This window comes from Rhinatrema bivittatum, chromosome 2 (genome assembly GCF_901001135.1).
Source record: "Rhinatrema bivittatum chromosome 2, aRhiBiv1.1, whole genome shotgun sequence".
NCBI classification, from domain to species: Eukaryota; Metazoa; Chordata; class Amphibia; order Gymnophiona; family Rhinatrematidae; genus Rhinatrema; species Rhinatrema bivittatum.
In genome coordinates this window covers 794412340-794425570 of record NC_042616.1, presented here as the reverse complement: position 1 = coordinate 794425570, position 13231 = coordinate 794412340, and the positions used below count along the sequence as shown (strand labels likewise).

The following is a 13231-nucleotide window of genomic DNA, read 5'->3' as shown; positions in this document are numbered from 1 at the left end:
AGGAAATCCACCCAGCTCTTTGTTTCTTTTGATAAAAACAAACCGGGTAAAGCAGTGGGCAAACAAACACTCTCTAGCTGGCTAGCAGAGTGTATAGACTTCTGCTATGAAAAAGCACACACACCAGTTACCTGCCTGACCAATTTCTCTTTCACACACACACATACACACACACACCAGTCACCTGCCTGACCAATTTCTCTTTCTCACACACACACACATATACACCAGTCACCTGCCTGACCAAGTTCTCTTTCTCTCTCTCTCTCTCACACACACACACACACACACGTCACCTGCCTCACCAATTTCTCTTTCTCACACACACACACACACACACACACACACCAGTCACCTGCCTGACCAATTTCTCTTTCTCACACACACACACCAGTCACCTGCCTGACCAATTTCTCTTTCTCTCTCTCACACACACACACACCAGTCACCTGCCTGACTAATTTCTCTTTCTCTCACACACACCAGTCACCTGCCTGACCAATCTCTCACATACACACACTGATGACTTTTCTGAGCAGTCTCTTGCTCTCACACATTTCTCTTACTTATACACATTCTCTCATACACTTGTACACATGCTGACTCACTCTCTGTCTCACTCACCCCTACCCACAGCACACATAGCAGCTATAGCACAAGGTAGCCGGTATGCTGCTATTAAAAGCAGAGTCCTGACAGGCTGGAAACTGCAGCAGGAGCGACCTCCCCAGCCCCACAGCGCTAAGAAGGCAGCACTCAGCTGTTTGCTTGTGCTGCGATCGATCGCGGCACAGAGCAATCAGCTGAGATTGTAATTTTATTATTTTCTCCCCATCCCAGCCTTTTTTTTGCAGTTTATTATAATTTTATATTTTCTTGCAGGTGTCGTTGTGGCCAGAGAAGGGGAGGTCGGAGCCGGGGGGGGGGCGGGCAGCGGCGTCGTGCTCCTTCTGCAGAAGCAGCATGTAGGCATGACCTTTTCTTCTTCCCATGTGCCCGGTAGACACCACTTCTGTTCTGGGCCACAGGGGCGGGAAGAAGAAAAGGTCAGCAGATGATTTATTGTCTGTTGCTTCCGTACAAGAAAGCTGACTGAAAAAACCCTGTATCATGCATTCTCCATTATTGGACAGATTATGAAATGCACTTCCTAAAGAATTACATTTAATTGCAGATAAAACAAATATTCCAGAAGCAATTAAAGGCTTGTTTATTTCAGGAGGCTTTTAAAATAATTTAGGGCTAATTTTTTCAATGATAAAATATATGCTTTGCTTAAGTTATTACTGTATTTATGCATAATTTTTATGCTGTCTTAAATGCTGTATGTTTATTTGAAAACTGCTTTCTACACTTTTTTGCTTTAGCGGTATATACAATTTTAAATGTCTGGTGAACTAGCACAGGACATTGGATTTACAGCAAAAGATGAGTGTGCTTATTATGAGGTGTATCACTGATAGACTACAGCAATAATTTTCAGCAGATTTCAGAATATGTTTGGATTCCTTCTGAATATTGATAGTCTTTTCAAGATAGATAATGCTGATGAGATCTGTCAGAAGTGCACCAAACTGGCAAGCTTTTATGACACAGACATTGAAGGAAAGAAGCTTTTGCCAGAGATATGCGATTATAGGATGTTACTGAAATCACAAAAATATACTGTGCCAGTAACTGCCTTGGAATTACTTTTATTTGTGAGGGTTTATGAAAACAGTATATTCCCAAACTAGCATAGAACTGGAAATTTTGCTGACAATTTCCATTTCAGTAGCCAGTTGTGAGCATTTGTTTAGAAAATTAAAACTAATTACTTCTAGCAAAAACATACTTTATATGCAGCGCAGGTTAAAATTTGTAACCTATCATTAAAATCTGAAGACTGGAGAGTTGCTAATGTAACCCCAATATTTAACAAAGGGCACCAGGGGCGAACTATAGACCAGTGAGCCTGACTTCAGTGCCAGCAAAATTAGTGGAAACTATTCTCAAGATCAAAATCGTAGAGCATATAGAAAGACATGGTTTAAAGGAACACAGTCAACATGGATTTACCCAAGGGAAGTCTTGCCTAACAAATCTGCTTCATTTTTTTGAAGGGGTTAATAAACATGTGGATAAAGGTGAACTAGTAATTGTAGTGTATTTGGATTTTCAGAAGGCGTTTGACAAAGTCCCTCATGAGAGGCTTCTAAGAAAACTAAAAAGTCATGGGATAGAAGGCGATGTCCTTTCATGGATTACAAACTGGTTAAAAGACAGGAAACAGAGAGTAGGATTAAATGGTCAATTTTCTCAGTGGAAAAGGGTAAACAGTGGAGTGCCTCAGGGATCTATACTTGGACTGGTACTTTTCAATATATTTATAAATGATCTGGAAAGGAATACAAGTGAGTTTATCAAATTTGCAGATGATACAAAATTATTCAGAGTAGTTAAATCACAAGAGGATTGTGATACATTACAAGAGGACCTTGCAAGACTGGAAGATTGGGCATCGAAATGGCAGATGAAATTTAATGTGGACAAGTGCATGGTGTTGCATATAGGGAAAAATAACCCTTGCTGTAGTTACACAATGTTAGGTTCCATATTAGGAGCTTCCACCCAGGAAAAAGATCTAGGAATCATAGTGGATAATACTTTGAAATCGTTGGCTCAGTGTGCTGCAGCTGTCAAAAAAGCAAAAAGAATGTTAGGAATTATTAGGAAGGGAATGGTTAATAAAACGGAAAATGTCATAATGCCTCTTTATCGCTCCATGGTGAGACCGCACCTTGAATACTGTGTACAATTCTGGCTGCTGCTCCTAAAAATAGATATAGTTGCGATGGAGAAGGTACAAAGAAGGGCAACCAAAATGATAAAGGGAATGGAACAGCTCCCCTATGAAGAAAGGCTGAAGAAGTTGGGGCTGTTAAGTTTGGAGAAGAGACTGCTGAGGGGGGATATGTTAGAGGTCTTTAAGATCATGAGGGTTCTTGAACTAGTAGATGTGAATCTGTTGTTTACACTTTCAGATAATAGAAGGACCAGGAGGCATTCCATGAAATTAGCAAGTAGCACATTTAAGACTAATCGGAGAAAATCCTTTTTCACTCAATGCACAATTAAGCTCTGGAATTTGTTGCCAGAGAACGTGGTTAGTAAAGTTAGTGTAGCTGGGTTCAAAAAAGGTTTGGATAAGTTCTTGCAGGAGAAGTCAATTAACTGCTATTAATCAAGTTTACTTAGCTAATAGCCACTGCTATTAATTGCATCAGTAGCATGGGATCTTCTTGGTGTTTGGGTACTTGCCAGGTTCTTGTGACCTGGTTTGGCCTCTGTTGGAAACAGGATGCTGGGCTTGATGGACCCTTGGTCTGACCCAGCATGGCAGTTTCTTATGTTCTTAGGTTTTATTTTATTTTTTTTACTGTTAAAATGTTTATTTAATAAAGAAGTTGATTTACTTCCTTTTGTGTTTAAATCTTAAATTTTATGTTTCTTAATAATACATACAAGTACTGGTATTCTTAATATCATTCTAAATTTGACTAGTCTTGATATATTGATTTGAACTCCTCTTTGATTTATCTACCCAAATGAACATTTATTTTATGTGGTAATCCTGGGGGAGCATTTTGCCTACCTCGCCCCAGGCACCAAAAACACTATGTATACCTCTACCTCAGAGCTGTACACAGTATTCCAAATGAAGTATCACCAGAAACTCTTCATGGGCAACGCAACTTCCTTTTTTCTGTTGATCATTCCTCTTCCTATTTCTGCAAGCATCTTTCTGGCTTTTGCTTTCATCTTACCTATTTGGCCATCCGGGGATCACCAGATACAATCACCCCCACATCCCACTCTTTTGTGCTTAGAAGAATTTCACCCCTATACTGCATCTCTCCCTTGGGTTTTGATTCCTAAATATATAACTGTATTTTTTAGATTAAATCTTAATTGCCAGACCCAACCCCATTCCTTGAGCTTTGCTAGATGCCTTCTCAAGGTTTCCACACCTTCCTGGTTGCCTTCCATGTTTTCCACACCTTCCATGTTTCAGATTTTGGCAAAAATCAAAGCTTTCTTGACCATCCTTTCGCAATATCGCTCACAAAGATGTTGCAAAGAGCTGATCCAAGGACATATCCCTGAGCAATACCTCCAGCAATGCCCCTGTCATCAGGTGAACACCATTATTACTACTGTTTGCTGTCTTCAGCTTAATCAGTTTCTAACCCATTCAGTCACTTTAGGGCCCATACCAAAAGAGCTCAATTTATTTATAAGTCGCTTATGCAGCACAGTGTCAAAGGCCTTACTGAAATCCAAGTGCACTGAAAAAAAAACAAAAAACTTAAGGTGCCAAGCCCGTGAGTACTCAGACTTGGTGACTGGTCAAAATCATGAGTCAGAAAAACCTTTTTTTAATTTTTATGTGATGAAAACCCAGTAAAATGTGACTCTTAAAAGTAATTTTAGCAAAATTTATCTCTCAAAAATATTTTATCTAGATCCAGAAGCATATGTATTAGTCCAAAGCTTGCATAGTAAATTGATTCTAAAAATACTTAGCTTACATTTGATGAAATGACTTATAAATGGTTGAGTGTCCTTCTCAAGATCTAAACTGCTTTTATATTAAGCATTCCAAACACTCACAGAAACTCCTAATTAAAGTGTCTTTATGAGATGGTGTGACAAGTATGCTTGGGTGCCATATCATACGTTAGCTATACTCATAAATTGCATCTTTTGCCTCTTTATCTATTAAAGAAAATGCCTTGAATTTTGCAATTAGTTGGATTCTATAAACTGCATTATCTTCTGTTGTACCAATAATTCTGTTAATTTGCAAGGTGCACTTGAGGTTTTTAATCCTAGTGTGCCCCTCCCCCCCTCCCCCCCTCCCCCCCAGTTCATTGTTATTGTTAACAGATAAAAGAGGAAAATAGCAAAACATGGCTTGTTGCCAGCAAAATTTGCTTTGCTCAGCACTGTTTTTCAGATTTACTACTTTTTTTTTTGAGTGGCAGCTTGTACCTAGGAATTCCCCACCTATGTGGACTTAAAATCCTGCTTTTCTCCCAGGACAAGCAGGATGGTAGTCCTCACAGATGGGTGACATCAGATGGAGCCCTGTCACGAAACACTTGTGTCAAAGTTTCTAGAACTTTGACTGGCACACTGAGCATGCCCAGCATGCCACTAACTCCGTGGCCACACAGGGTCCCCTTCAGTCTCTTTTTTTTTTTTTCCGTGCGGTGATTGCCTCGCGGTTACTGGAGCTCTGTTGGAGTTTTTCCTCAAACAGAATACTTGGAAGTTTTCTTCCTAATTTTTTCCCCATCTCAGGGTCCCCCATCACACACAGACTTCTCCTACATCCGGTAAGTCTGTTCGCATTTTTGCAGTCAATTCCCAGCTGTTACCTCCCGGTGGCCAACAGTCACAGACTGTATGCCGCCTCATTTTTGTCATGGCGACCGGTTTTGGGAAGTGCCCGGAGTGTCCGTGGACTATGTCCATAATGGACACATACAATGTATGCGTCCTGTGTCTTGGGCCATCCCATGACGTCTGTCGATGTCCAAGCTGTGCGCAGATGACCCCCAAAGGCCGGTGTGCCTGCCTGGAGAAGATGGAGCACTTGTTTGGTTCCAACCAATCTGCTCCATCAACTCCGGTGCTGGGTGCATCGAGTCATGGGGAGCACTCTGACTCGGGCCTTCCCCATTGAAGCCCTGCCAAGAAGACTGAGGAGTGGGAGACCGCCCCTTACCCGCATCAACACATTCGAAGACTTCCACATAGTCGTCCTTGATGCTGGAGAAGGACTGGGCTGAGCACCGTGGGAAGCATAGACACCGGCACCAACGGTCGTCACCATCTGGTGCCGACACCGGAGTGGCATTGGCCTCTGCTGAATCCCCTCCAAAGAGGCCCCGGGGAGAGGAGGCCCCATCCTCCTCTGGACCCAGCAGCTCACGGCGTTCCCCACCAGTGATGCCTAGCCTGCCTCCTACTCTAAGGTCTGACTTGTCCGTACCCTTATTTAGAGAGGAGCTGGACCATGTGGTCCAGCAGGCAGTGCTCAATGCCCTTCAAGACCTTGAACCGCCACAGACGCCGGCCCCCATATCGGCATCGGACCCAGCGCCCTCCATGCTGACTCCTCTCCTGGAAAGGCTGGATGTATTGCTTGGTGCTTTGCCGACGCAACCCTTACCGGCGGGCCCCTCGATGCCCAGCCAATCACTGACGCGTTCTCCAGTCTCAATCCCGATTCTGGGGTCTTCGGAGGAGGAAAATGCAGTTCCTCGCTTGTCCCTGAGGTCAGAACCACCGATGTTTGAGCCCATCCTTGGGCCATCGGTCTTTCCAGTGCCCCAGTATCCTTTGCTGGGATTGATGGCAGCACAGTGGTGCTGCCATCAATGCCAGCACCACTGTTGTCTGTGCCACCTCACCCTCCATTGATGCCCGTGTCCCATACCCTGGGCTTTAGTCTCTCTCCTCATCCTAGGCACTTCGCCGGAGAGGAAGAAGGCCCCCTATGACCCATTGGGGGGGGGGGGGTGGGGAACGCCTTCTCTGAACACTCCTGAGGCCTCCGAGGAACTTCTTTCAGAGTCTTCCCACCCAGAAGAGAGAAGGCGTTCACCTCCGGAGGATCTCTCTCCTTTGCTAGTTTCGTCAAGGAGATGGTGTAAACCATTCCCTTCCAACTTTCAACAGGAATTCGCCTGCCACAAAATGTTGGAGGTCCTACATTTTGTGGATGCTCCTAAGGAGGTGATGGTGCCGGTACACGAGGTTTTCTGGACTTCCTTCACCGTCTGTGGGAACATCCAGGTACGGTGACTCTGGTGAATAGGACAACGGATGCCACCTACCTAGTGCAACAGGCCCTAGGTTTTCAGAAGAGCCAGTTGCAACACCAGTCAGTGGTAATGGAATCTGCCCAGAAAAAGGCCAAAAGAACCTAGCCTCACTCCTCCGCCTCTCCAGGGAAAGACCAAAGAGCCCTAGATGCTCTAGGTCGAAGAGTTTTCCAAGATTCTATGCTGATCACTCACATAGCTGCTTACCAGCTATACATGAACCAGTATAACAGGAACCTCTGGAAATAAGTTCAAGAGTTCTCGGAGACCCTGCCACAGCAGTTTCAGGAGGGCCTGGGATCCATCCTCCAGAAAGGTTTGGAGGCTGGTAAACGTGAAGTGAGGACGGCCTATGATTTTGTGACAGTGTCAAGGGTCTCACAGCGGGCATTAGTGCCAGACGCTGGGCCTGGCTAAAGGCCTCAGTCCTTCGTCCAGAGGTCCAGGAAAACTTTGCTGACTTCCCCTGTACAGGAGAAAACCTGTTTGGGGATAAAATCCGTGACACAATGGTCCAACTCAAGGACCAAAACAAAAAAAGACCAAGTCAAATAGTATTGTAGAGCTGTGCCAACCACAGATACTTATCAGAGCGTAATGTCCTTAAATGATTTTGATATTGTTCATTTAAGAAGGTACCGCATCAGCAAGCCAGTCACGGCTGTGAAAAACACCTGCCGTCTGGACTTCTCGTCACTTGCGGTGTAGATGTTTGCAAGAGTATTATAATGAAATTGTAATCCAATATAAGAATGTCAGCTTGTCCCTACTATTTTAAATAGCGTTTTAATGTCCCGACAGCGGCCGGTGTTTCGCGATCAAGAGATCGCTTCTTCAGGAGTACTTTAAATGACTGAAGAGGCGCTGACAAACAAAAATCAAAAAAAGATTTAAATAAATGATTTCAAACCAACCATACTTATCTTAAAATAGCACAGCTTCGCAAACCTTCTATAGGGACGCGGACGTCTCAAATGTTGTTGCAGTAAGAACGGGACAGCCAAGAGCCTTGAAAACGCCAAGTCTTTAAATCAGCCCGCGCTTTCAATACGTGATGACGTCAAAGACGTGAGTAGCGTCGTTGACGTGTTGTCATGGAAACATCTAAACGACGAAGAATAATTTAAAGAAACACTTGCAGTTCTAAAGCTGTGTTCAAACCTTCGGGTTCCACACACCCCAGCCGATGGATCCAACGCTGTTCAGCACGCAGCAACCTAGTGTTGAAGTTCCCACCTCTCCAGTTAGGGCATTACGCTCTGATAAGTATCTGTGGTTGGCACAGCTCTACAATACTATTTGACTTGGTCTTTTTTTGTTTTGGATTTGATTTATAAGACTAGTGCCGCTGTTCTTTGTTTTGTTGTTTGCCAACTCAAGGACCACCATGAGACCTTGCGTCAGCTATCCACTACTGCCTCAGATGCCTCCTCAGCAACCCATAGAGGTCCACGTTGGGATGCCAGAAAGCAATTTTACAAGCAACGGAGATACTACCCTCCGGCCTCCCATGCTCGTGTCACTTGGTGTGCCCAGAGAGGGCACCCTCGCCAGCAGAGAGCACCTAAAGCTCAACCAGCTCCTCAGCCTGGTCCTGCAGCTGGGTTTTGACTGGCATCCAGAGAGCAGAAACCAGTCCCCTCTGCCCCCACCGAGCAACCCTCCTTGTAGGAGGTCATCTCTTCCACTTCGTCAACCATTGGTTTCCAATATCTACCGACCGCTGGGTATTGTCCATCATAGCTCAAAGTTACCACATCAATCTCCTCACTGTTCTGCCAGACTCCCCACCCTCCCCGGCGTGGAGCCTTGTGGAACACGCAGCAACCCTCGAGTTAGAGCTCTCAGCCCTGCTACAGTCCAGAGCTGTGGAACCAGTTCCTCGGGCTCAACGAGGGTGAGAGTTCTACTCCTGGTATTTTCTTATCCCAGAAAGGACAGGCGGCCTCCGTTCCATCCTCAATCTTTGAGCCCTAAACAGGCTCCTTCGCATAAAACGGTTCAGAATGGTGTCTTTGGGCAACCTACTTCCGCTTCTGCATCAAAGGGGAATGGCTTTGCTCTCTGGACCTACAGGACGCATACGTGCACATTGCGATTTTCCCACCTCATTGCATTTATCTGTGCTTTGCAGTTGGCCACTGACACTTCCAGTACAGGGTCATCCCCTTCGGGCTAGCCTCTGCGCCCCGGGTATTCACGAAGTGCCTGACAGTGGTGGGAGCACATCTGCGCCAGAATGGGGTACATGTGTTCCCATATCTGAACAATTGGCTCAAGAGTTCGTCAAAGGAAGGGGCCCTTCAGTCCCTCAATGTGACGCTAACCCTTCTCCAGTCACTGGGGTTTCTTGTCAACTACCTGAAATCCCAGCTGACTCCGTCCCAGCGACTGACTTTCATAGGAGCAGACCTGGACACCATGTGCTAGCCAAGGCATTCCTCCCCGGCGACCGCATAGCCACCCTGGCTGGGCTGGCCAGATCCATCCGCCACTGGCGGAAGGCCTCCGCCCACTTGCTCTTGAAGTTGCTGGGCCACATGGCATCATTGGTGCACGTCATCCCGATGGCCCTCTTAGCAATGAGAGTCACGCAGTGGACCCTACGGTCTCAGTGGCACCAAGTCACTCAGAAACTCAGCGCTCTTCCAGATAACCAACCTGCTCCAGCTCTCCCTTGCCTGGTGAGCGCAGAAATCCAACTTGAGCAAGGGACATCCCTTTCAGCCCCCGGCTGCTCAGGTGACCTTGACCACAAACACCTCCAGCCTAGGCTGGGGTGCCCATGTCAACGGCCTGCGGACACAAGGGGTATGGTCAAGAACTGAGGCGGCCTGCCAGATCAACTTCCTGGAACTCCGGGCAATGCGGTATGCGCTCTACGCATTCCAGGACTGCCTGACCAACAAGGTCGTATTCATCCAAACGGGCAATCAAGTAGCCATGTTGTTTGTGAACAAACAGGGGGGCACAGGGTCTTATCTGCTCCACCAAGAGGCGGCACAGATTTGGGCCTGGGCCCTGTTGCATTCCATGCTTCTACGAGCCATCTACCTGGTAGGCTCCAAGAATAAAATGGTGGACCGCCTCAGCCAGACATTCCAGCCCCACGAATGGTCCCTGAACCCCTGTGTAGCGGACAGGATCTTCCGCCGGTGGGGTCAGCCGGATGTAGATCTCTTTGCGTCCTCGCAGAACCACAAGGTTGACTGATTCTGCTCCCTACACAGAGATCAAGGGAGACCGGCCGTGGCTGCCTTCACCAACTCCTGGAGTGCGGGCCTTTTATATGCGTACCCTCCAATTCTGATAATAGGCAAGACTCTCATGAAGCTACAGCGACACCCCAGTCTCGGAGCAGCCCTTAACAGGGCGCTTCGTGAGAGGCTTACATCAACTGAAGCCTCCATTACTTCCTCCTTTTGTGGTCTCGGACCTAGACATATAGTGCTGGCGTGGCTCATTTGGCCTCCGTTTGAGCCCTTGCGCTCCTGCGAGTTCAAGCACTTCACTTGGAAATTTCTCTTCCTCGTGGTGGTTACTTCTGCTCTCAGGGTCAGTGAGCTACAGGCCCTAGTGACCTATCTGCCTTACATGAGGTTATTCCACGACAGGGTGGTACTGCGCACTCTCCCTAAGTTCCTGCCTAAGATAGTGACTGACTTCCACCTAAATCAGTCCATTGTGTTGCCCACCTTTTTCCCGAGGCCATAGTCACACCCAGGTGAGCGGGCTCTACATACCTTGGACTGCAAGCGTGCTCTCGCCTTTTATTTAGACCGCATAGCAGCCCACCAGCATTCCACACAACTCTGTCTCCTTCAACAAGAATAGACTGGGAGTTGTGGTGGGCATGCTGACCCTCTCCAATTGGTTGGCGGACTGTATCGCTTTCTGCTGCCAACAAGCAGGCCTTCCACTTGAGGGCTAAGTGAAAGCGCACTCAGTAAGGGACATGGCAGCGTCAGTGGTGCACGTCTGGGTAGTCCCCATCTCCAAAATCTGCAAGGCCGTGACGTGGAGTTCCCTTCACACTTTCGCAGCCCATTACTGTCTGTATAAGGACGGTTGACAAGAATAGCGTCTTTGGCCAGTTTGGCCTTCGTAATATGTTCCCAATGTAACAACCCAACTCTTCCTACCTAAGGCCTAGTATGGTATTCAGGCTGCCCCATTGTTGCCAACAGCGCCCCTATTGTTGTGCCTGTTGCACGTTATTGGGTGCTTGTTGGCCCGTGGTGTTCTGGGGATAGCCTGCAGCTTGCTATTCACCCATCTGTGAGGACTACCATCCTGCTTGTCCTGGGAGAAAGCAGAGTTGCCTACCTGTAACAGGTATTCTCCCAGGGCAGCAGGATATTAGTCCTTACAAAACCCGCCCGCCTCCCTGCGGAGTTGGATTCGCTTACTTTTTCTTATTTTATTTTGTGCTTTTTTGCTATCAAACGAGACTGAAGGGGGGGACCCCGTGTGGCCACAGGGTTAGTGGCATGCTGGGCATGATCAGTGTGCCAAAGTTCTAGAAACTTTGACAAAAGTGTTCCGTGACAGGGCTTCATCTGATGTCACCCATCTGTGAGGACTAACATCCTGCTATCCTGGGAGAGAGCCTGTTACAGGTAAGCAACTCTGCTGTCCTCAGAGAAAGTAAAATTTGCTTACCTGTAATATGTTCTTTGACAGCACAACCCAAGTCCTCACAGAATCTACCTGCCTTCTCTTGAACTTGGTTCTTAGATGTTTTTAGCTATATTATAAACTGAAGGGGCCTGCAAGATGGCAAGCACATGCTTATTAGATTTTTATGTGCTTTGAAGTAAACTTTACCAGATGCTCTCTGTCAAATATCTTCACCCACTTATAAGGACTTACATTATTTTGCTTTTTAGGTATGCATTTTTACTATTTTCTTTTACCTTTTCATTTAAAAGTAGACCTAGACTGTTTATGACTACACTGTTTTAGCATTTTCAGTTACAGTTTATTTCTAAAAATGAAATGTTTAAAAATTAAGTACCCCTTAGTATTTATCTTTCTTTTCATGAAAATTGTAAACTTCAGGCAAAAATTATAGACTGAATATTAAATACTAAGCAACTGTAATCAAACTTCTTTGAAACCGTTCTTAACTTTGGTTTATTTCTGTTTCCACAGAAGGTGAAAGAGCTTTACCATCTTTACCAAAGTAAGTATTACTGAAACATTTTAAGATTCAGTATGATCTTTGTAAAGATTAAGAACAGAGTTACATAATTACGTGTAAAATTGTAAAATACAAGCTTTTCTCACAGGACAAGCAGGATGGTAGTCCTCACATATGGGTGACATCACAGGATGGAGCCAAATCATGGAACATTTTTGTCAAAGTTTCTAGAACTTTGACTGGCCCCTACTGGGCATGCCCAGCATGGCACCAACCCTGCAGCCAGCAGGGGTCTTCCTTCAGTCTTTTTTCCGCGCAGCAGAAGCTACGCGGTTAAGGAGCTTCACAGAGATTCCTGACAGGAATTTTCCTCACGGAATTACTACAACTTTTCTTACCCCACAGGGGTCTCTCCAAATTTTTCAAGCTGCGGTACTCTGGTAAGTTTTCTACCGGTTTTCGGTCGATTCCCGTCTAGTTTGGCCCTTGTGGCCTACTGGCCGTCGACTGTACCGTGGCTCAAACTTTTCATGGCCATGGCGTCTGGGTTCCGTCTGTGCCCGTACTGCAATTGCACCATGTCCATAACAGACCCTCATAAGGTCTGTGTAATGTGTCTCGGATGTGAGCACGATATCCTGACCTGCACCAAATGTACCCTAATAACATCAAAAGGTCGCAAGGCCAGAATGGAGAAGATGGAACTTCTCTTCCATGCTCAAACCCAGACGTCGTCTGAACTGGCACCGTCAACTTCACGCCAGTATGGATCACCGACCGGTGACCGCCTGGCATCGACGACTTCTCGACCTTCAACCACCTCTACTCCCCCTCAGGACTGAGGGGATCGTAGAGAGAAACATCGCCACACACATCGGAAGTCTCGGACCATCGAGGGAGCGAAATCATCGACCTCTCCATCGTCCGAGCTGCTGTCGAAGAAACCCCATCCAGAAAAGGCACCAACCTCTTCGCCGACTGGGTCACTGAGGCAACCCTCACCAGAAAGGGGATTGGAAGCCGTGACTCCGCCTTTACCGGTGGCCCCTCCGGCTATTACTCTGCCGCCTCCTTCTGTTCCGGAGCCTGGGCTGCTTGCTCCAGGTCTCCAAGAAGAACTGGACCGGCTGGTTCAGGAGGCCATCGACAAGGTGATGCATCGACTCCAAGTTCCTCCGGCACAGACATCGGTACCGATCCTGGAACCGACCAC

At 46.5% G+C, this 13231-nt stretch overlaps 1 protein-coding gene across 23 annotated transcripts in view; it reads left to right on the top strand.

Moving 5' to 3' along the window:
* PTK2 (protein tyrosine kinase 2) overlaps positions 1-13231 on the top strand; it is a 1447287-nt gene that overhangs the window by 631800 nt on the left and 802256 nt on the right. For all 23 annotated transcript variants that reach the window (XM_029592091.1, XM_029592099.1, XM_029592089.1 and 20 more), the window contains one exon: positions 12030-12060. In XM_029592091.1, coding sequence (XP_029447951.1) covers positions 12030-12060 — 31 coding nt within the window. The remainder of the gene's footprint in view (positions 1-12029; positions 12061-13231) is intronic.